The sequence below is a fragment of the Mizuhopecten yessoensis genome, unplaced genomic scaffold, assembly GCF_002113885.1.
Source record: "Mizuhopecten yessoensis strain PY_sf001 unplaced genomic scaffold, ASM211388v2 scaffold4947, whole genome shotgun sequence".
Classification (NCBI taxonomy): Eukaryota; Metazoa; Mollusca; class Bivalvia; order Pectinida; family Pectinidae; genus Mizuhopecten; species Mizuhopecten yessoensis.
Window position 1 is genome coordinate 396,177 of NW_018405801.1, and position 25,618 is coordinate 421,794.

General features: G+C 36.0%; 2 protein-coding genes across 3 annotated transcripts in view; one reads left to right on the forward strand and one right to left on the reverse strand.

Moving 5' to 3' along the window:
• Positions 1-18,486, reverse strand: part of LOC110450036 (serine/threonine-protein kinase tricorner-like) — an 87,893-nt gene extending 69,407 nt beyond the window's left edge. The window contains exon 1 of one of the 2 annotated variants that reach the window (XM_021497253.1): positions 18,337-18,486. Coding sequence is in view for 1 of the 2 variants with exons in the window: in XM_021497252.1 (XP_021352927.1) it covers positions 89-103 (15 nt within the window). In the remaining variant the exon portion in view is untranslated. Of the gene's footprint in view, positions 1-88; positions 110-18,336 lie in introns of those variants that run through there. The other variant, XM_021497252.1, reaches the window with a different exon arrangement.
• Positions 18,487-18,952: 466 nt separating this feature from the next.
• On the forward strand, positions 18,953-25,328 carry LOC110450037 (transcription initiation factor TFIID subunit 11-like). Its single transcript, XM_021497257.1, has 4 exons — positions 18,953-19,326; positions 21,141-21,228; positions 22,634-22,730; positions 24,496-25,328. The coding sequence occupies exons 1-4, from the start codon at positions 18,974-18,976 to the stop codon at positions 24,627-24,629; spliced, it is 672 nt and encodes a 223-aa protein (XP_021352932.1). The 5' UTR covers positions 18,953-18,973; the 3' UTR covers positions 24,630-25,328.
• The last annotated feature ends 290 nt before the right edge of the window (positions 25,329-25,618 follow it).

Here is a 25,618-nt window from a genome sequence, read left to right on the forward strand (position 1 = left end):
ATGAATAAAAGTATCTGGAGAGCGAATCTTCCAGATTATCAAAGTCAGGATAAACCAGACTTCAGCATAGCTATGTTAAAACTCTTACCCCCATGGTTCCCATGCTAGACAGCACATGTACCTATATAAGACACATGGTTTGTACATCACACTGTACTCCCTTCCCCATCTGCCATCTCCTGTACAAATGTGGACTAGAAAATCAATTCCCATTGCTGAATAATGATTTAGTTACATTAGGTGGGTATAAAACGCCTTGACATAGTGTGCTACAATACAGACAAACTGTCAAGGTAGAATACAGTCCCGAAGCCTTAAGCTGCGATAATGTAATTGGTGGGAGAGCACTTTTAGAACGATTGCTTCATCCATGGATACCCACATTGCATATATGGGCCTTGCAGCAAGGCCATCTATGATCTATTCTTGTACTGCATACCTTACATATAGGTGAAATACAATGGTGACTTATTTATTACCGCTGTTTCATCTTCTGAAACCTATATACATGAGCCTTGCAGTAATACCTCAGTTTCCTCTAGATCTTTCAACTTTGACGATCATCTCAGATCATCTCAGAATATTATGAAACCTTTACACCCATGCTTTATTATATACTTTGATGAAATACTAATGCAAGTTCATGACAGTAGGTTCATTTTGTAACCTAGTACACAAACATATTGTACAATGGCTCTTTATGACACATTACTTCATCTTCTGCATCCTACGTTGTATGCCTTCTTATGTTATTAACAACGATTGTTTCTGCATATAATTTACACTGGACCCTATTCCGTTTTATCTTCTCTTGAGTAGGTATTGATTGTTACGTCATTTGTTTGTGAGAGTAACGTCATCAATTTTTGAGAAAACGACGTAATTTTCTCACACAAACCAATGACGTAACAATCAATACCTGCTCTCAAGAGAAGATAACTCTGCAATAGGCAAAGACGGAATAGCAAAGACATCTAAAATTTAACGATCAACTGGTGAAACATCAATTAAAAGTGATCACCTCGTAATGCCGTGACAGCTATATACATAGTATTTAAAAATCTCCATGGTAATACACTTTTACTATAAAAAAACTTTGTATGGGTGAAATGACATTGAAATAAAAATCAATGATAACCAAGAACAGGATGAATAGTGATAACCATTTGAGGCAGAAACACTGACGGCTACCATATAATTTTAAACAAATGACATATATATGAAGATATAGGGATTTTGAATTACTGCTAATTAGCTGGCCCAAACCAGGTCAGGCCTTTCACAGCTACACTGGACAACATAGAACTTCTGTACAGGTGTATTTATAGAATCTAAGAACAGACGTTTGGGTCACTTCACGTCTGTTGTATTGTGTTGCATTAAAACGTTACTTAGCTCTTGATCTAGAGTCAGCTACAGATAAGTCTATGTTTCAAGGGAGAACTAGTACTGTGAAGAATGAAATTCAAATGAAACTGAACTTCTGGTCTAATGTATCTAAATCAACACCTCTTCATTTGGCTTCACAGCGATGATTGTAATCATTTATAAATTTTGAAATCCAATGATGAGATTTACTTGATTTATAATTATGAATTCATTATCAATTTACCACATACATGATGTATTGTTACACGATTCAGGGTTTAAAGGAATGATTAGGGTTTTTTTTCAAAATTCAATGGTAATTGCAGTCTGAATAATATTTTATGTATAGCAAACATCTCATTGTTAATACAGAAAATATAAATTTTAATGAGGGTAGGTAATTCTGTTGATAAAGGGAGGTAATTTGGGAGCATCCACCTTATCAGGTGGCACCTATCTACATATAGGTTTACATAACAAATTTGATTTTAATTCAGTTTATTGATATTTATCCTCACTCAAACTTCTAAAAATAAACTAACCCAAGTTGTACAAATCTAGTAACTATATTAAGCCTTTCATCTCGAGCTTGCTACAAAACCTACATGTTTTCTAACACGTTTATAATTCAATGAATATAAACTATCCAAGTAACGATAACACCATCAAAGGGGTGAAAATATCACAGCCTAGTTAAATGTAATACCCTGATGCAATCGTAAATCAAGTTTCATAAATTGTGTTCTATCGTAAATGTTATCGATCAAATTCATCTGTGAAATTCATCATTTTGATGTGTGAGGGACACAACTGTAACACTAGAAAACACTAGAACTGTTAGATCGTTGCCATCAATAGTAAATCTATCTGTGTGTGCCTGGCATGTATATCTCAAATTTTATATAGGTCTTACCATACACAACAAACATATAGCTTACATATAGCTAGTTGTATCAAGCAAAGTCAATGTTTCAAGTTCTTTTTCCCTCTCGGCGAATATTAATAACACCATTTTTTTTCTTTTTGATAAAATGAATGTCAGAATTTACACTATACACTTTAAACTTAATCAAAGATTTTTTTGCAGGATATATTCAGACAAGTCCTGAACATCATCTCCAAAATGTTGATGAGTCATACAGGAAAAGCATGTGCCAAGGACTCAAAGATCTGTGTCCCAAAACTAGCTTTACCTACACATGTGCGACGTGTCATGAAGTATTTTATCTGAAAAATGTTGAACATGGATCCGGAATAAAAACTCTATAAATCAAATGCTGCAGACCCTGAATTAGATAAAATATCATTGGTGATATATAACATGTACATGCATAATTGTATATAAAGAGCAAAGGCTACAGTTCCCTGAATGACCCTCCCTGATCGATGCCTTCAAGAGTACAAATTTTATGATCTATATATATGGAGAAAATGACAGTCATGATATATCATAGCTTTCTGAAGGTCTTCTTAACTCCTGCCTTTTTTAGATATAGAAAATGCATTAACTTATGAAACGGATTTAAAGACTATGGACTATGGAATAAAAATGTATGAACCTTACTTTGGATGAACAGCAGAAGAATATGCAAAAAATAGTTTCCTGAATGATATTTTAACACTGAGACTTCATGAATCACAGACATGTACAGAAAGTGGCTTTTTTCTCACTACAAGCAGAAATGCAGACACATTTTTGATGCTGTACGCTATAAATTCCATCAAGAGTGGGGGTCAGCACTATTTACACAAGGTACAATGCAAACTGGTGCTATCTGTTGCTAGAGCTGTTTTTAATTTGCCCATACAAGCTGTAAAACAGGCTCTAGGGAGATAATACGCTATCTTACAGGCCAGTTAACTAGTGCTAATGTACTAGATACTGAACACACAAAACCTGCCGATGCCTGAGAATGCCTTCAAAGTAACGGTATGTAACTATATCCAGCAGAAGGAACCGCCACAAAGATTCATTCATCTAGAAAATTTATGTTCAACTTACGAAGGGGTCATCTGAGGAACACTGTATATTGCAAAGGTTCACAATATAGCACATGGATCTTGGCTTTCCCTGCCTACTGTGTACCTAGACCAATCAAATATGGCCTAGAAATATTTACGATGTATGAACCAATATTTTTGTAAACAACTTATAGATATAAAATTTGATGTTCTGTTCCATATTCGTGATGTACAAACGAATATTTTTGTAAACATTATAGATATAAAACTTGATGTTATGTTCCAGCCATTAAATGCAACTTAGGTATACATGTGTATTATATGTAGATAATTTGGTTGAACTTTCATACATTGTGCTTCAAAGGCATAAAAGTTAATGGATCAAGGATCTAATTTAGGTGAATTTCAGTGCAATGTGCTAAAGATACATGAAAATGCTGCATTTATTACCTAATTTAACACTTTGTGGCTTAATTTTTTACCAAAGACGTATTTAATGGTATATAACTATAAAATACAAAATGTAACAATACCATGCTTATGACAAATAGAAATTTATAGTGCATCCTTGATGCTCTAGGAGTTATGCTCACTTTCATTCTCTGCACCCCTGGATATGTCATATCAAAATTGAAGGCATGAAACTAGCTATTTGATTGGTCTCAGGTTAAAAATAACTTGGCCAATCACTTGGCTGATACATATGATACCTGTCCTCTGAAGAGTACAGAGGAGCAACATCCCACTTCAAAGCCAGTCAAATTCACCATAACCTGACTGTGAGATACATCAAAGGATCAAACGGGCATTCTGGCTCAACTACAAGGTGGTGCACACTGAGCCTTTGATTCTGGTATGACATATTCCAGGGGTGCAAACAGTGAAGTAAGTGTAACCCCTGGAGTATGGAGGAAATTTATAGTGGTGCACTTTCTTACAATAGTTACAGTTATCTTATCACTCCAGCATTGAATTTCAGTATTTATGACATCACGAAGCATATTATTTAATAGAGTGAAAGAGGTATAGAATCAATGTCTATGGTACAGATGCAGTAACTTTTCATAAAATCTGGAAATTTCTGAATTACCAATTTTTCAGATTAATTAAATAAATGAGAAATGATTTTGAAATTTTTCACTTGGATATAGCTAATCAAGATTGGATTAGCAGCCAAAATGTCATTTTTAGCACACAATTATAGCCAGCAGGTTACCTATACTTTCAAATTAAATGTTGGAAATGTTCACTAGCCTAAACATTAAAATCTACTAGCCCCGAGCATCAGACTTGTGAAATGTACACGCTATCCTGGTTTATGTTAATCTCATCACTGCCAATTACTTATATTACAAGCTTTTCTCGAACCAAAACTTTTTGAAACCTCCAAAACAATATCCAAATTGCAATGTTTTAACAGAAGTTACAATTGTTACAGAAGCCAACGAAATGTGGAAGTTTCCTAGGGCGGGCTGAGACCTCTATCAATCTACCCTTAAAAGATGAAGTACGCGAAGACGATTTTATCTTCCTCCCTCTTGTTCTAGGGAACACAGTATAAACACCTGATTAGTGAATTTGGGGCATTGACAATGATCAGATTAGTAAGGAATGTCGGCTGGTCCAGATCTGCCCCTAATTAATGTCAAAGTGATTCTGATTGCAGACAGTATGGTCGGACATGCTCCACAGTGATAAGGTTGTAAGGTATATCCTGGAGTATCGGACCCCAGCATTGACCCTTGTTGGGCTGATTGAGATCACATTGTATACATGCATGACCCCTGCCATCTCCTGCTAATGCATGTTACACACAAGTGCCAGTGCTATACATGATACGGTATACCAGCTAGGGTTTATCAGAGTACTTTTTCGGTCTTGTTAAACAACGATTTCTGTATTGAAAAAGTGTGCGATTCTTCTCAATTTGCTCCCTTAAAATTCCCCAAATTAAGAAATTATCTATTTATCCCCAAAATTGACTTTGTTCTAAAATCCAGCATTTTTATATAGGACAGAATGATCCTGTTGTCATAGATGATAGAACCAGGTTTATGATTAATCTAAACAGTCTGATTTCATGTGTTTCTTATGATGTTTATCCAATTTCCAAACTGGATCTTACATTGATGATTTTCTCTCAATTTTATCCAAAGGTCAGCTTCCCAAAACCTCCTGCTAAACCCCAGCTGTTTATACTGCCTCCCTTTTGACTACCAGGAAGCTGCTCAAAATATCCAAAAATTCACGATTTTTGAAGAATACTTACAGATAAATTTATACTGATTCAAGCATTCAAAACTTGACAATCAAAGTTTCAGAAAAAAATAGTCAATTACAAGATTTCATATCCTTACCTTGTAGAATTCTTAATGATTATATTCTGTGTCTCAATCCATATATAGCTTTACGAAGCAGAGAACATCTACTGAGGTGTAGTACACATATAATTATTTCTAAATAGCAACAAGCCAGTCTGAGATCTTGAACATTGATTTCCACTTATGTAATAAATATGGATTCAGTCTCCAGAAAAACTTCCCCCAGTGCTGGTAGTCATCAAAATTTTGTTCTTATGGTCATACATAAGGTACAAGTTTAATTTCAGGGATTTTACCACAAAATATAATCTCCTTTTTTTCCTTTTTTAAGTAAGAAAATGTATTTATATCGAAAAAACAGGCAATATGCATGTATATTAACATTTGCATGGCATTGTCACTATATAGCCTCTTTGAAAGCTGTGACCATGCAACACGAGACACCGTTCTTAGCGTATTAATACAACACTGACCAGAACTACAATAGCCAATGTAAATAAACATGACGGCTGTTGAAATATTGCTGGGCATTGTGAGACTTGAGAATGTAATTGTAAATTTATGTGCAAAAGAAAAAAGAAAATATAAACAAAACAAAAACAAGACCAAGGTCTGCAATATCGTACAATATGCACATCGGTTGAATTTTAACACTCATGCAATTTATCAGAAATATCATCTGTTACACTGCACTGATCAACAGGGGTTCGTTACAAATGTCTGAAATATACATATTGTATAGACCTACTGACACATATATATTACAGACCTACTGATATGAGTCACAGCACACATAAACATTTCAGACATTTGTAACGAACCCCTGTGCTCCGTAGCAAGATCACTCACTTCAAACGCTATCAGTTTTACGCGTCCCGCAGCCACCATCCTCACTTTCGCTCTCTGCACCCCTGGAATATGTCAGCACGAAGATAGCCGTTTGATTGGTCTCAGGTAAAACAAACTGACCAATCGCTAGGCTGATACCTGTCCTTTGAAGATTACATAGGAGAGACGCCTGACTTCAAAGCCAGTCATTTTTTACTGTTACGTGACTGTGAGATTCTTTTGATGTACATCAAAGGACCAACTAATCTTCTTGTCTCATCCACAAGTTGCTGTACACTGAGCCTTCGATTTTGCAATGACATATTCCAGGGTTGTAGAGAGCGAAAGTGAGCGGAACCCCTGGGTCTCGAAGATGTGCAGCCACGGTTTCCTCAGTTTCTTGTGCATGCGCAGCCACGGTTTCCTCAGTTTCTGACGACATGTCAAATAACGAGACTGTTATAGATTCTACTGACTGTAGTCAGCTTCCCATACCATCAACAAATAAATTCACGTCTGGATTCTTCACAAATTCGTACTTTTCTCTTTGCTAATTTAACTTCGAAAAAAAAAATCCCTTGTGGAGGGCAAGGTCGAATTTACAGTGTTCACTGTATTTATCCATGCGCGAAATTTGTTCCGGGGAAAAATCGAAACAATTTCAAATCTAATTTTCAGCTAAGGGTTCTATTCATAAACTTGTATCCTCTTATAGACATATCATACGCAATTGTATTGATACTGAATTGTGGAATAAAATTGAAGTGTTTGTTAAAATTTCAAAGTACTACTCTGTTTGCCAATGAGCACGCGACAACATTCTGTTCCAACTAAAACAATGAAATTTGAAAATTATTGATAATTCTATAAAAAAAACATAAATACCAAAGGAGATTTTTTGGTTTGTTGTGTTGAGAAAATCTACAAATGTCAAATGAACAGGCTTATACTGGCCACAGGTACATATCAGTTTTTTTATGCGACAAGGACACTCTGACAATCATGATCAGAACTTATTGTAATATCAAGGTCATTGGATGATTCCTTCTGGCTTTCCCTATGATGCTGCACATACTTCTGGATGTTTTTTTATAAACTACTGCAAGGTATATGCTAGACCAGCTAACAGGCAGTGGCCATGAATAACAAGGATGAACTGCCTATGAAGATTATTCCTTATTCCAGTAAATCTTTATTATTTAGCTTCAGTAAAGTCAGCTGGTCAATGAAATTGTTCCTTCTGTCTTTGGCATAATTAAACCTCATACACCCATATGGCTATAGTCTAGACTTAAGGTGTTTAAAATCTTTAATTCAAAGACAACCAGTACACGTTTGTTGTAGTTCTAAGCCCCCAGTGCCCTGTAGACCATGATAACCCTGTGCTGACCAGTCTATACTGTATATTGACACATAGTACATATATATGTATACAATGTTCAGTATCGTGGTATATTATTACACAGTCAGCTGATAGCCTGAATTCTGATTACCCTTGCCTAAACATTGATACTCTCGAGAAGTGGGAATCGAGGAACTCCAAACCATCATATCTATTTAATTACACTCCAGGACCGGAACTAGCTTAACCCCATTTAGCTTAAACAAATACAACCAGTATTAGCACCTGTTGCAACATGGAACAAGTTTGATAAACATCGTATAATCGTACTAGAATAGGCGTACCACAAACAGTGACGTGTAAATGTGTTCCTCATTACGTGAGAATTGGTTCACCATTAGGACGGTGAGGTGTGTGATTGGCTCACCATGATCAGTCATCTCAAACTATATTTAGTGCAGATTCATGTCAATCATATACTACAAAATAATGTATATAATGTAAAGGAATTGTTATTGCGGGCTAAAAATCTTTTATTTAGGCAAGCCAGCCTTGAAGTAGAAATTAAACCGTTTTATTGTCAACATGTGTCACCGTTACATTTAAATTTTTAAAGTGAACTACTGTGTGTATGTCGACATATCATGCATTTCATGGTTTGGATGTCCGTGTGTCTTATCATATTAGTCATAACTGTTACTTAAAGAGGTGAACTAATTACTGAATTCTTGACATGGGAACTACATGCAGTTTCTTAATTAGGTTGATTATATTCTGTATATATACCATATAAATTTATCCACATGCACCCAATTCATTCATTCTTATCAGGAATTAAAGGATAAGGAACAAATTTCTTCTGACAACATTATTGATTTGGTGGCGACACAAATTGTATATTTACATATAAAAATCATCGTAATTAAATAATGAAACTAGTTAACAATGATCGCAATACAAAATTATTAATGTATCACCTCGAAATACTCATGATTGGTTCCAATAAAACAATCTAGACCATCTCTGCAATCATGTAAATGTAAATAATATCTATTGTGGAACACATGTACAGCTTGTAACATGTGTAACACACATTTATCTCTAGAAACAGCACTTTGTTTGTATGGTAAACTATTGGTATCTATTTCATCATTATATACTTACATATTTATGTAACGGTAATTCTAACCAAAATATATACCTCCTCCATCTCCCACACGCAATTAAAAGTGGTTTCCAAGTTATTGATGCATAACAATGTAATATACGTCTCAACTTACATCAGAGCATCAACCTACGGAGCTAAACACATGCTCAACCACATGTATGTAGATATATAGGTGATGCTGAAAATGCCTAGTACAAAGCCTGGCCTACAGATGGACAGACACATGGACGAATTCCAGTTACCACCACCATGCCACGTCCCCTCCTCCATATTACTAAGCTGTGAAGCAGGAATGTATTTACCTACATTTGTTTACAAATAAATAGGACCAGGACAACATCAACTGGGTAAAATCAGCAGTTTACATTGTCCATGTTGTGCTTGTCTTTCGTTCTGTTTAATTAATTATAAGTGCCAGATTTGTGTGTGGATTCCATTTCTAGAGTCTATCAACTGGGAGATGCTGAACTTCACGTTACGTCATTAACTGCCATTGAAAAGACATTGGATCACCCATTCCCTTGTACTGCTTACACCTTCTGGGGTATTCTTGATATTTGTTGACATGGACGGAGAGAAATATTACCCAAAGCTATCCGGTATACATTATGTATCTCTCTCTGAGGTCAAGGTACACGTACCTCTTGTTATTATTTATAGGGTATATACAGTGTATTAGATTACCTACATACCTGGTATGTGGAACGTAAATAATGAAAACTCCTTGAACCATTGCCACTATTTATGACAACAACACGTTATCTGAGAAAAACTCAATCCAACCATCAGAAAACCAGTTTCGTACAAAAAATATTTCAAAAACCGGTTTTATACACGACATAGATCATGAATCAAATCATGGATCAAATTTGGTGATGTCTAAAACGTGTATTCTTAGAGCTGCAATGTGACTCTCAATCTAGAAAACATTATGTTAATCAGGAAAAAAGTGCACTATTTTGATAAAATCTTGAAACAAATTTTTATTTATTCTTTTAGGAAAACCCAACATGGTTAAAAAAATTAAAGCATGTGTTACATGAAAATGTATAACAAAGCAGCATGTCAACTTGTAAAGCATTAATTATTTAAACAGGTAGAGGATACAGCCGATTGAAACCTGCTAAGACACAACACACAGAACAGGATGCTGTGTCGGTATACCGCTGACGACACACCACCACTGCATGGCTCCAGATGCTGCAATGCACAGGTCAATATACGTGTTCCATTGATTTTCATATCTCAATGCACCATACAACTGAATCTGAATAAATACACAGAAGATGGCCAGCTTGTTATAATTTACAATTGTGTCCTACAATTTCAAATAAAGGATATTAATTGATTATATTTTGCCACATATACATTAGCTGTGGGCAGTTTGGTTTTAGCACATGTGCATACAGCATGCATAGTTTAGTATATAATATAACTGTACATGTGTATACATATGTATGTGTTGCAAGTACATTATATTGTACACACATATGTATAATATGTATATAATATAAATATATTTGTTTGATGAGTGTTTTATCATCAGATTATTTCAGATTTAATCAATATATTTTTTTCATAAAGCATATATCGCTTCTCTTTATTACTAATGAATACAGTATATTTGACCATTTGAAAGCAAATGAACTAACTGTCTGCATACTATCAGCCGATAACGTATGGTACACATACAGTTGTAGACCTCTCTATCGGGTAAAACATGTGCTCTAGTGGGAAATGATCAGCTATAAATTAGTATTTGAGCTACAGCATAGTACAGTATATAATGTTTCTTACTTTTTAAAATACAAGTCCATGAACATTTTTTAATTTGTTTTTGTAACTTTGATAGAGTGATTGTTAGAAGATGTACTGTACATGTCATCTCTAGTATATACAGTATGTCTATGTAATATGAATTGGAACACATATACAGTACAAGATATACCTTGTTACCAGTATATATATTGTACAGTATAGTACCTGCCCTATATATATATAGCTATAGGTATAACCTACCTTTATCTCCTGATATTTAAGGGAGATAAATGTGACATTTAGTTTTATTACTTCTCGTGACAATAAACTAGCCATTGAACCCTATATTTATAAAGATTAGTCAGCTTTTCACATTATTTTATAGAACTATAGTACTTTCACATATACCATCATCATTTACTAGTTATGTGCACATTTTTACTGTTTATAGATATAAAGGTCAGGATATTTAGGTGCTCAGTTTAATATGACAGGAAATACATGCATTGAAAGACCCGACACATTTTATCAAAATTGCTAAATATCTTGAATTTATCTGACAATTATTTCAAGCTTATCAAACTTGAGGAGTACACGGGAAATACTGAGGACATAGACCTCAATTGTTATAACTAAAGGTGTTTACACTGATAGCATAATGAAAAGGCATCAGAATGAAACATAATTATTCGTCACCCTATGATCCAAAGTTAAATTAAAAGTGCCTCAGGCTATAGGAGGTTTAAATGGGTGTTTTATGTGTATCTGGTAAGAAACTAATTAAAGCATGCTATTATTATCCATATGTATTGTGATAAGGCCAGCACAATGGAAAGAACATGTACATGTGCCTACATGTGCCCAGTATAAGCATTATGTTACCATTGTCAAATTATTTGACAAACCCTTATTTATGTCTTTTAAATTTATGATTAGTGAATAGGGGGAGAATTATGAAGGCCTATATATATATATAATTATACATGGTTCGGTGGGACCATGATAATGTATGACTAGTTGTGATAATTATTAATTGTGGATAAAAGTATGATGGTATATGGTTACATGTATGACCCTGATTGTGTTTGCATGGTTAAGTGTGATCATGGTCGTATATGAAGAGTTTTGTATTTATCCTGTAATAAGCACATGCTCTGTAATAAGCCCATCAATATATAATGCAGTTTAGTAACAAGAGATCCAAGAGGGATCTTGGCACCCACCATTGTACCATCTTCATTAGTTCATTGTCAGTTCTATCTTTTCTCTTCTTTCCTCTAATCTGTTTAATCGAGTCATGTTAACAGTAAATGCACCTTGAGGTAACTTTTGATCTAAACATAATACTGATGTGTCTGAAAGCCAACCTTCAAAGTGAGTTTGTCATTTCACATATTTACTAGTTATTTAGTACAGTACTTAATGTGAAAGAAATGGAATCAATCATTGCAATATGAGAAAGATCTGTTTAGTTCTTCCTTTAGTTATTTTGTTTTTATAATCAGTCTCAAAATATAACATGCACAATGAGGGATCAAGGGGAACCTACATATCAAATTTGAGAAAGATCCCTCAAGTTATTCCTGAGAAATAGTACTAACAAACCTTCAATGTCAAATATCATAGATGGCTGTCGGTAGGCCATTTTGTTTAACTGATCAGTTTCAAAAGTAAACATGAACAATAAAGGATAGTGGGGAACCTGCATTGGCTGGCCCAAAAACATTTTTTTGGGCGAGTAAAAAAATTTGAAACACTGGTCAAAATGACATTGGTGGCCCAAATAATTTTGGCAAGAAATAATTCCACAGCATTTAACACAATGCTTCAGCACATTTAAATTACATATAACATGACAATGTTTGTAATATGTAAAACATTATATTTTTAATTCTTCAACCCTAGTTAAAACCTGACATGCATGATCCAATCCATTCAGGTCTTACACAAAACTCACACCTCAAAGAAGACACCCTGGCAGTATTTATATAGAAAATCTGAAAAAAATATCATCACATTTTCATGGACAGGGCGATTCAAATTGAAGTAATGACAACTGAAAAAGGTACTGCCCCCCAATTAATGTGGAAGGGACTATAATTTCTTTTATTCATTAATTTTTCAACAGTTGCCCAAACTATTTTTGTTGGGACAGCGACTACCTCACTTTTGACAACTTTGGGTCACTCAAGCAAGACTTTAACCGCCATTGGCGAGCAGTCGACGGTCCATTTCAGGCATTGCTTCAACAAGGGAACAAGGGAAACCTACATGTAAAATTTGAGAAAGATCCCTCATGTACTTCCCGAGAAATTGCGATAACAAACTTTCACTATCAAAATCGAAGATGGCTGCCTGTCGGCCATGTTATTTATCCGATCAGTTTCAAAGGTTGCACTGCACCGCTTGGGACCAAGGGAAAACTACATATCAAATTTGAGAAAGATCCCTTTGGTACTTCCCAAGAAATAACGATAACAAACTTTCACAATCAAAATCCAAGATGTCTTCCTGTCGGCCATGTTGTTTATCCGATCAGTCTCAAAAGTTGCCCTGCACAGCTAAGGACCAAGTAGAACCTACAAATCAATTTTGAGAAAGATGCCTCTGGTACTTCCCGAGAAATAACGATAACAATCTTTCACAATCAAAATTCAAGATGGCTACCTGTTGGCCATGTTGTTTATCCTAACAGTCTCAAAAGTTGCCCTGCACTGCTTAGAACCAAGGGGAACCAACATATAAAATTTGAGAAAGATACCTCTGATAACAAGAATTGTTTAAGGACGGATGACGGACAGCAGACCACGGATGCAGGGTGATTTGATTCCAACTATGCAATTTCATTGTCCTCAAATAAGCCCACTCACATATTTTGACTTATTGTAGGATGAATCCAGTACTTTTAAATTTCCTGGAGACCTAAGTAACATTATAGAGCAGTATTTCCAAATCTTGTTTCCTCGAGTCCTGACTGACACCTGACAAAATGTTGCTTTGCAGAAAACACTTGTGTGCTTTGACACAATCATGTGTGGTTGGATGTGAAATGGTACAAAGACTCCCTAGCAAGAACATTGTCTCACTTATATACAAAGAAAATGGCTCAGACTTATACTAAACATAGGTCTAGCTACTAGCCCTGGGCTATTAGATGAAAAAATAATTTGTATACCCTGTCAAAACTGTCAGTATATAGCCTAGGCTCAGAATATTTAGTACAAAGGTCAGGCAAAAAGACAGAACATCACCGCTTTTATTAGCATGTCACCAATGTTTCTTTCAGGGAAAAATCCATCAAAAAAGTGGAAGATTTGATAAGCAGAAAAATTAGAAATATTAAGCTCTTGACTCTCAAGTTTTAAAGAACATGTGGTTCGACTCTTCAAATTTCTGGGGGAAATTGGATTAGACTTCAAATATCACTAATGCTGAGGGTCAGAGGAAAGCCATGATTAAGAAGTTAGGAACAGTAAAAGCTTTAGAGATCTATAAAAGTCAAGTATTTGGGTAGATGATCTATACAAGTCAAGTATTTGGGTAGATATGTACTAGTCTACAGAGCTAGAAAGATCTTCAAAATGTTAACACAGACTCAACCTAATAACAAAAACCTAACTCCACATTATGACAGAAGGTTATAATCTCTTTTGTGTTAGGTGACCATGCTAAACAAAGCAAGGCTATGAATTGTTTTTAGAAACTTATTATAGATCTCAAAACAAAGGGACATCTAGCAAACACATCGCATGGATTAGTACCCGTTTTATATCAACTGTCAAGCCAATATCTGTGTTTCCAGATCAGTAGACAGAGGATAGTCATATAAAGCCTAGGGAAAAACATTAAAACCAAAGCATTGAATAACGTTACAATGAAGTACAGGGACAGTTAAACTTAAAGCTGCACAGGTTTATGTCAGGGCTTTATTTAGGTGTATAAGATATATACATTATATATAAACAACTGTTCAGTTTACAAACTAGAGGCAATGATTATACCTAACACAGGTGATAAAGTCAACCAGTTTGATACAAATGTAGGCTGCAATCATGTACACTGACCACCAGCATATCGTCCAAAAATCTGATATGTCACCTGTTTATACAGATGAACACGTTATCTGATCTTTCAATCTGCATTTATGTTCAGTTTAAGCCTGTAGCCAGTTTTATCCTATTACCATGCGGGTGATAAAATAAAAGTGGCACACTCGCAGTCCTCAAGCAGATACCCGTAACAAATCTGCAATAACAGGTATCAACCCGTAACTGCAATTACAGGTAGCAAAATACAGATGCCGACTTTACAGCTAAATAATGTGTATTTTGTCTCCTTATGATACACATGTATGATATTAACTTCCAAGTCAGTTTGAACTAGAATTAAATATGCTGTCTAACCTATTTGAATTGTAAACACATACTGTTTTGATCCAATATTTTGTATGCAGATCATTCGTTTGAAATGTTAAAACGAGAAAAATAATTTTGTCTATAAATCATTGCCCGATATATATATCACCCAGTGTATCTGACGATGCCAGTGCTGGTGCTTGTGTCTTTAACACTATCCTAAAATCATCCCCCCTGCTATATTTTCTTTAGACTGCCAAAGTATTCTTAAGATAAGGGTTCAAATTATCATTACATAGGCCATAGTCTGTCATTTTGTTTAATATGAAACTGAATAATATCTCACATAGAAATCAGTTTGGTTTGGTTCTTTTGTGCTTTGCCTCTCCTGTTAACAGCTTTGGTCATTTAAGGAAGTGCCAGGTTTTGGGGTGAAGGAAAACCGGAGAACCTGAGGAAAAAGCATTGACCTTACAACATCTAGTACCAGGCATCTGCCCCACGTACGCAGGCCTCGTACATATCAGAATAGACTGTCAAAAGATGAACATGTTTTGTTTGACCAGAGAACTCTGTAACACTTTATTGGGCTTCACATGTCTTGCAACATGCTTGTCATGAAAAGTTAACATGCCACTGAAATGATGAGCTGGTTAACTTATAACAAAATCAGTTTGTACTCTAACCAAGCTGTAACCTTGGTGATTTTGTACACAATCCAAGAAGTGTATTATACCCAACTTCTGAACCCACCTTGGAAAAGTTGTACTATATATATCCAACTTTTGATGGAAGTGTAACCACCTTGGAAAATTTGTGCATGTCTTTCTTACAAGTATTCTATTTTTGCCATATTGATAGTATTTTTATGTCAATTTTGTATTATTTTTGTGTCATTCAGAAGTAAGTGGTTGGATGGTGCATTGGATAGCAATCTCACCTTTCCCCAAATACAAAGATTTGATTGACAGTATCAGAATTGATTGGATGTGAAAAGGTATGGGTGTCATCTTCCAAACCCATACCTGCTAAATGACCCGCATCTTGCGGGTTAGACCTGCAAAACTTACCCGCAAAATTAACATATCACCCGCGACCAACTCATTACCCGCGTGGGTCATACAAATCTCCCGCATTCCGTCAACATCACCTTGAATCACCCATCTCCTTGCTCATATTAGTATCTCCTTATTTCCGGAAATGTTCCATTCTTGTGTCTCGAAGGTTTAGCATTCAGGTTTGGATAAAGTCTGTACACAATGTTTTCACAATGGGGGTTTTGTGGAAGCCAGGCAAATTTGATAGGTGAGTGTCGTATTACAAATGTAAATAAAATCCAAATAATAAGTATGTCTGCTGTTACAATACTTTGCTGGAAAAGGATTTCAAGCGGCTTCATAAAAAATGTTGAGCTCAATCGATCATTCTTATTGTAAACTGTACTGTAATTATACTTGAATTCTTTCAGAAGGTTCTGGTGCTCTTTATGATATCAGAAGACGATGAACGATTTTCACGAAATGTGACAAAAAGGTCCCCAATGTAATACAAAAAGATGAGAAGAAATAGATAGAGAAGCTTCTTGATGAGTTCATGCTTCCATTATGCATCAATGATGAAAGATGCAAAGTTTTCTACAATTAACTCAAACTACTTGTATATATACAGGGAAATTTGTATTTTGAAAAGAGAGAATGTAATAAAACAAAATGTGTGAAAAAAAATGATTCATTCACTTCTAACTAGCTACAAGAACTACCTGGCTCCTTCGCCTGTTGTGATTGAATCTAGCTAGGACCTAATGTATCCATTTTTACTCAATCGCCCTGCATAACTTAAGGTATATCCAGAGGAGAGGCAAAGAACCAAAATATTCCAACATTGAAGAAACTCATGCAGGTTTCTGTTTATTTAGATGTCAGGTGAACTGTGATATCATTCTTTAGGATAAAATCACAAAATTGAAATATCATTGCACTTTTAAAATCATTCATGGATTGCTGAACATGTGTATGCTTACTTCAAGTGTGGTAGTTATCACGAAAATTACAATACAACTTTGACATGATCTTCAACTTCATCTTAATGAAGTACTGCAGGTCATGATCAGTTAACGGTAGAAGTAAACGAAATGTAGTAGTATATTGTCTCCTTACACTGGAATATATAACCACATTGGACTTACTGGACGGTACAGGTTTCAAGATAACTAGTCTTCTTTACATGGCGCATTGTACACTAGCTTCCTCACAATTGTGATAATTTCAAGATGTCTGTAAATCAGTACATCATAGAAAAGTTATTATATACAGCCTTGTGTAGTTCTTATTTCCCCCATTTTTCATGGTTTCAATTGAAAGATCAGTGCTGTATGACTCCACCAAAAGATGGGTTATTGGGTATGTGTCTGCCACATTTTTGGTAAAAAGGTCAACAGATATTGAGCACGGGTAAGCAAGTGTGTCTAGGTTTTGTTACAAGAACCTAAAATCCATCATCTTGACACCTCCACTAACACCATAAACGTACTATTGACGTTTAGATGTTTTGGCACCTGGTAATTTCAGTACCAAAGAATAGGAAGTTTCGGTACTGTTTAATAGGATGAAAAGTGCTGAAGAATGTAAGATATATATACCAGCAACATACAGGACACGAGAAGCAAACAAGATGAAATGCTCGTTCCTGTGCTGAAATCGTATTTTAATAATACTGAAGTGGCTGTTGGAAAGTACCAAAATTGTTTTAACATGTACCGAAACATCTCCTTACTGAAATAACCGAGTACCGAAATGTCTTCGCCCCATAATTTAATTTATCATTAACCTGATCGGTGAAATATACCATTATAGAAATCGAACATTTATTCAAATAACATAGTTTTGTCTCAGAAAGAAATCCATAATAGCTGACAGCCTGACACTAGGTCATATCATCAATGTGAAACCTACTGTACAGATTTATTATGGCGTATGTGTCATTACAAAAATATGACATAGCCTAAAATCACGATCAACTAGGTGTTTTCAATACAGTGATCCGAATTTCACCTTCAGATATCATGATCTTGCTATTAGGAAATGGATTTGAAATGGTTTTAATTCTGTAGCTCGTTTCACATGACGATCGAGGTCACCGAACACACGAGTTGTAGGCCTATATATTGTCACAACAAAGCAGAAACAAATGGAAATATTCCTCAGATTTTCACTCGATTTGTAATAAAATTCTTACCCTGGCCTTAAGGAGTTTATTCTTGAGTCTCCAAATTGCAGCGGTTAAGTTGTTACTACATCCAAACTCTATTTTAACGTTTACGAGTTGTTTCCTTGCTCAGTCGCGATTTCGGATGACCGTGAACTCACGAAGCGGAAATGTGCTCCTCCGCAATCGGCAGATCTGCTCATAAAATAGTACTCGATATTTCCAAAGATTCACCGATAAGTTGCCTATGTCTAGACACATTGTAACGCTAGTGACAAATTGTCTTATATTTTGTAAGTGAAAGTAAAAGTCACGGCAATTTTTAATTCATATGAAGTCTTTGTTTATGTCTGAGGACAAAAATTAATACGCGATCTGATTTCATGATTATTTTTGGATGTTTTGGAAACGGAGGTGTCATCGTCTATTTTCATTAATACTTTTATAATAAATGCCTTTAAATTGCTTCCGAGTTTTTATTTTCAAATGTTTATCAGCAAACACTGCATTATTAGCATGCAAATATTCTTGTTTTCCACTCAAAAGCACCTGAGAAAACCCGAAATGTATCACATCTTAAAAACGCTTTAGATTTAAGAGTTCCTCATATGAATATAAAGCACCCGAATCACGTTGATTTATAATATTTTGCACTTCCGGATTAAAAATGAGTGCAAACACACCTGAGAAGGCTTCAACAAGCTTTGATGACAGTATATCACCTTCGAAAGACCCATCAAAATCTCCTGCTAGTGAAAAGGGTGAGAGTGATCACATAAATGAACATTCTGGACATTCTGAATCGGAAAGCGATACGAGCCCTGAAAAATCCAAATCATCTCACAGCATCCCTGGTCCATCAACACACAGTGACAGTCAAAGGGAGAGAAAAACAAGTGGTTCCAGCAAAGCAGCCAGCGAATCTCCCGACAGAAAACGAAAATATGAACCAACAGAAGAAGAAATCAGAGTATATCGACACAAAAGAGAAAAACAAGAAGAAGAAAGATTGAAAATGCAGTCAGTAATATTTACAACTGTTTCCTCTGGACCCGACGACACCAGACATTTTGACAGATAAATGTCTGGTGTGGGGCCAGAGCGCACTACTATATTCTCCGACACCGTTTGGTATGGAAAAGATTTGTGAGGTGCTGACAAACAACAATCTACTATGTTACAACAGATACCTCGCATATATTGATAAATGGCTTATTTCGTCAGTAAATTCTGCCAGTAGAGTCCTCGATTTTCAATTGTTCAAAATTTCCCACATGAACGATTAAAAATAGAGGACTCTACTGATGGGATGAAGCAGATCTGTTAAAATAAGGGCAGATTTGGATCAATAGATAGCCCATTTATCAATATAATTTGTTAGGTGTGTGTTGTGTCATAGTAGATTTTCATTGTCAGCACCTCAAAAATCTCCGATACCAATCTTTGTCAGAGAATTCCACATTTTCATCAAGTATTGTGCTCTGGACCCACACCAGACATTTATCTGTCAAAATGTCTAAGTCTGGTGTCAGAGCCAGAGGAAACTTGGGCTAAAGTTAATGTATCAGTATATATCAGTATCATATCCATAGCATTCGTGCATACAAGTAGCAATATCTCACCTGTGTTGTAGAAAGGTTGCTGATACATGTATGCAAGACGTTTTACGAGTAAACACTTGCCAGATGATTTTTCATACATTTTGTTTAGAGAGTGTAATCACACAGTGAGGAATTAACCAATTTGAACATTGTTTTATCACATGCCCCTTGCTGCATTAGGTCATACCAGCACACAGATACACTGCATTATATTATGATATGATAAAATAGTTACATGTATGTATATTTAATGTATTAATAATTTTAAAAAAAACATCGAAGTTATAAAAAATAGTTAGATTTTGCAGCCTGTAGCTATAAGGGGATGAAACTGCTATAGAGGTGTAGGCCTAGACATGAATAGGCAAAAGGAGTATATATATATAGCACTAGTATTTTTTGTAGGTATTATAAAATTAAGTTATGGTGTTCTTTTTTTTTATTGGATAATTGACCATCCTGAAACAAAAGTTGAATTTAAGATAGGGGATTGATAGCAATGGAGATTAGTTGTGATATTTTATGGGGGGAAAAAGAAAATTAAAGAACTGAATCAGGGATTGAGCAGATCACGTCACCTTGAGCTAAAAAAAGAAAAGAAGTGTTTAAGCAAAACATTTGGTAATGGGTAAGATTATGATCACATGAAGTACTTGTACTGATTCCTGTTCCCCAGCATCAAAGGTTATAAATATACTGCTTTCTGCCAGTCAAATAAACTAAAAGCACAGGCAGCATTACTAACGTATTTTGACAGTGTAGGTGACTTAGGTGAGGGAATGGTACCATTATGAATGACAGTTAACAACATGGTGGAGTCGTGCCCAACCTGTTTAAAGAGTGAAAAATCAAAAAATGTTTTGAGGTCACCTTCGTCTGTTATTGAGCGAAGCTGCAACACCAAGAATTTTACAGGACATTTTCACAGTAAAAAAAAACAAATAAGTATTTTTAACCTTTTCACCCCTATGAAACTTTAGTGGACTCTGCATTGATCTGGAGGAGTCCATTTTGGTCTACAATGTTGAAAGGGTTAAATTCTGTGGTACCAAGGGAGAGGAAAAATTTGCTAAAAATTCAAAAATCTCCTCCTTCAGACCCAGATGTCCAAGATTCAAATACTTTCCAAGGATAGAAGGTCTAAGGATGCTTTATTTTAATTTTAATTTTAAGTAAGCAATGATTCACACTCATTTGGAACATTATAAATATTTTTTCATCTTTTTTCTTCAGAGTACTGGTTTCAAATTTTACCGAGGAACAACTAAACCGCTATGAGATGTATCGGAGAGCAGCATTCCCAAAAGCTGCTGTAAAGAGAGTGAGTAGCTTTCCTTTACCATTTATTTGTATTGTCTTTATTATACCCTTAGTGAAAGGGGGGGGGGGGTATATAGGAATCACCTTGTCTGTCCATCTGTGCATTGCCCTGGATTTCTTTTGTAACTTGAGACAGTGAAAGTACATCATACATATGCAGATGTGCATGAAGAAAGGAATTTGTGATTCGACTATATTTCCTGGAGTTATGGCCCTTGGAACTTTAAATTTCTGTTTCAGAAACCTTGTCAGCAAAGGGACGATCTGTGTAAGCTCACTCACAGTTTCTCTAGTTGATATTATGTAAAGATTCTGTATTGACTGCTTTGTATATCAATATTTCTCAGTGGATATATATTGTTTGCCTACACTGGCTCAAACTAATGTGGGTTGGTAGCATAGAATCACGAATGAACATCTGGGTTGCTTTAGTGTATATCTTACCTTTTATAGATATTTTAAACATTTTTGGGAAAGTTATATTTATATCAATAAAATTTATGTGTAAACAAGAGGCCCAGAAATGGAAATGTTAGCAAAATTGAAGTTGAAATAGCCAGATGTTGCTGTACATGTATTACATGGTTAGTCAGGGTTTATATTTATATGCAATTGGACAAAATCCTGTCATTCCTACAGGAAAAGGAAAAATTTGAAGAATTTGCTAAGTTTCTACTACTGGGCCCGGCCCATCTGACCCCAGACCCACCGTTTATACAATATTGGTTTCCCTTGGCACAAAGATGCTTCAGACAAAATTAAATTAGGATAAAATCCCTTAATCCCTACGATAGAAGAAGGATTTTAAAGGTTTTTCCTCTATTTCCCCTATTTGGTCCTGCCCCTCTGCCCCCAGGAGGGAGGGGGGCACACCTACTGTTTATACAAAAATAAATGCCCTTCGCCCATGAATGCTTAAGACTAAATTAGGATAAAATCCCGTTTTCTCTACAATAGAACAAGGATTTTAAAGGTTTTACGTCTATGCCCCCTCTGCCCCCAGGGGGGCACACCCACTGTTTATACAAAATTGAGTCCCCTTGGCCCAAGGATGCCCAAGACTAAATTGGGATAAAATCCCTTAATCCCTACTTTAGAAGAAGGATTTTAAAGGTTTTACCTCTTTTTCCCCTATTTGGCCCCACCCCTCTGCCCCCAGGGGGGACTAACCCACTGTTTACACAAAATTGAGTCCCCTTGGCCTATTGATGCTCCAGATCAAATTTAGTCAAAGTATACTTGTCCGTTCAGGACTAGTAGTGTTGACGGACGGACGCTACGCCATGGCATAATCGGGTAAGTGAGCTATATTTTTTTTGATATCTAACAAGGTTGGGAAATGCACTTGATCAGTCACCATTGTTCTTCATTTTCCCTATTTTATTGAATCTTTGTTGACATTCCAGCTGATGCAGTCCATCACACGGTCAGGTGTGGCCCAGAATGTTGTGATCGCCATGTCCGGTATCGCCAAGGTGTTCGTCGGAGAGGTAGTGGAGGAAGGTGAGTCGTTTATGCCATATTTAAGCATTGTTATGTATAGTAAGACACTCCCACCTTTTCCATTCCTGACAAATTATATCCATTTGCTTGTAAACTGGTGCATTGTGAAAAATTCTTGGATTTGGACTGAAAGTCTACCAGTTTCTGGCTTTTAAATCTGTTTCTGCTGCATTCACATTTGATGTGGATACCCTCTAGTAATCACAGTGTCTGTTTGTCCACACTTCAGTTTCCAATGATTATCTCAGAATCCTAAAGAAAGATCTTTCTGAAATTTGACGTGGTATCTGTAATAAGTAGTTATGCAGTAGGAAATCAAACAAGAGGCCCAGAGGGCCTGTATTGCTCACCTGAATGTGTTTAAAATAATTGGTATGAAGTAAAGAAATAGCACTCAATAGTAGGTGTTGTAGGAAAATTTCAGAAAGATCCATCCAGTCCTTGAGATATAGCGAGAACAAACTTCAAACAGAGCCCCACCCATATGCCCCTAGGGGGGTCATACCCATTGTTTATGCAAAATTAAGTCCCCTTGGCCCAATGATGCTCCAGACTAAATAAGGATAAAATCCCTTAATCCTGATGGTAGAAGAAGGATTTTAAAGGTTTTACCTCTATTTCTCCTATTGGGCCCTGCCCTTCTGCCCACTGGGAGACGACAACCACTGCTTATACAAAATTGAGTCACCTTGGCCCAAGGATGCCCCAGACTGAATTAGGATAAAATCCCTGAATCCCTATGATAGAAGAAGGATTTTAAAGGTTTTACCTCTAATTACCCTATTGGGCCCTGCCAATCTGCCGCCAGGGGGGCCACACTCACTGTTTATACAAAATTGAGTCCCTTTTGCCCAAGATCCTCCAGACCAAATTGGGAAGAAATCCCTTCATCCCTATGGTAGAAGAAGGATGTTAAAGATTTACCTCTATTTCCCCTATTGGGCCCTGTCCTTCTGCCCCCTGGGAGACCACACCCACTGCTGATAAAAAATTGAGTCCACTTGGCCATAGGATCCTCCAGACCAAATTAGGATAAAATCCCTTTATCCAGATGGTCGAAGAAGGATTTTAAAAGTTTTACCTCTATTTCCCCTATACGGCCTGCCCCTTAGGTTCCAGTTGGGCCACAACCACCGTGTATACAAAATGTGTTCCCCTTTACCCAAGGATACTCCACACAAATTATGGACCAAATCCTTTCGTTCCGACAGAATGAGAAGGATTTTAATGAATAATTTGCTATATTTCCCCTATTTGGTCCGCCCCTCAGCCCCCAGGGGGGCCAGACCCACCATTTATACACAATTGGTTCCTCTTCACCCAAGGATTCTTCAGACTAAATATGGAACAAATCCCTTCATTCCTACAGAAGAACAAGGATTTTAAAGAATTTGCTATATTTCCCCTATTGGGCCCCGCCCCTTAGCCCCCAGGGGGGCCACACCCACCATTTATACAAAATTGGTTCCCCTTCACCCAAGAATGCTTCAGACCAAATATGGAACCAATCCTTTCATTCCTTTGGGCAGGTGAGCTAAAAAATATAATGTCAAGGTCACTGTTACTAAAAGTTAATAGATCATAGTGGAGTATGGTCAGGTGAAAAGTGAGGCCTTTGCTGACATAGAGGTATCCTAGTTCATCGTACAATGATACATATATGTATGGTGCATTCGGTGTAGCGAAAAAGAATATATGTTTCATTGAAACTAAGAATCTGAAAGTAGTCAGTTTTAATTTAACTTCATTTTGTTTTACCTTACAGCACTTGATGTGATGAAACAATGGGGAGAGACAGGACCCATTCAGCCTAAACACCTCCGAGAATCTGTCCGACGCCTCAAGAGTAAAAGAACCATCCCGAACACAAAGACTAAAACTAACTTATTAAACAGTTGATGTAGTAAAACAATGCTGTTTCATTTTACTTAATGATTAAACACGACAGACGTCTCCATTCAGAGCTGCCCAACAAGATTGTGGTGTTGGGAGATGGTGTAGGATCAGTTGAGGCACTAGAGTTATGTCCCTTACCTGTACAATGTTTTAGCTGGGGCATTTCCAGTTGCACTAACTGACTGTGTTTTTAGTGGTAAAGCATATTGGACCAGTCAATATTTGATGCAGGTCTTCCAACTCATTGCTTGAGAAAGCAATGCTGCCAGAAAAATCTTCAGACCACAAGCTCCACTCTCATTTCATAAATGAACAACTTGCATCCAACCATTCAGAATATAATAAGCTAAAGTACATAGGCTGACATCATTGTATGCCATCTATGGTGCAATGCTGATTCGAAAATACTTGAAAAACATGAAATCTTAAAATTTCAGAAAAATATCATCACTCTGGTCATCCATATAGTTATACATGTACTCGAGTCTGTCAATGGTTTTGATTGTCAAGTCATTCACAATTGTATTTTCAGCCATGCTTATAATTATGTGTCACAAAACAACTTGCTGATAAGCTTATGTCTCTTTGACTGAAATTACACATGTGATGGTTGTGCAACAGAATATGCAATGATATGTTGGATTTTCAATGTCATCTGATTTGAAATATTTCATTGAAAATAAATTTATTTCATTGACTGCACACAGAGTTATGCTTCTGTTATTTTTACATCAGGTAATGATCAAGCAACATTTTATTTGAAGTCTTTTTCAACTTCAACTGAATTTTAGATAATCCCGGAATAAAAATTGAGCACATATTTGTAAGAAGTTTTATCATCAAGCATTTCTTCAGGAGTTATCCATGGAAACCAGTTAAATTACCAAAATCTAAGATGGCCACAGACAGCCATATTGAATTTCAGATCCAGATCAAAAGTGAACTTGAGCAGTTGAATGATATCATTTGATGATGCAGATAAAAACAAAATG

Excerpts from the sequence above, each read along its gene's own strand:
- LOC110450037 (XM_021497257.1), top strand. The coding sequence starts at position 18,974 with ATGAGTGCAAACACACCTGAGAAGGCTTCAACAAGCTTTGATGACAGT. Across the intron at positions 19,327-21,140 it reads GAAGAAAGATTGAAAATGCA|AGTACTGGTTTCAAATTTTA; the intron begins GTCAGTAATATT and ends TTTTTTCTTCAG. Across the intron at positions 22,731-24,495 it reads CGGAGAGGTAGTGGAGGAAG|CACTTGATGTGATGAAACAA; the intron begins GTGAGTCGTTTA and ends TTTACCTTACAG.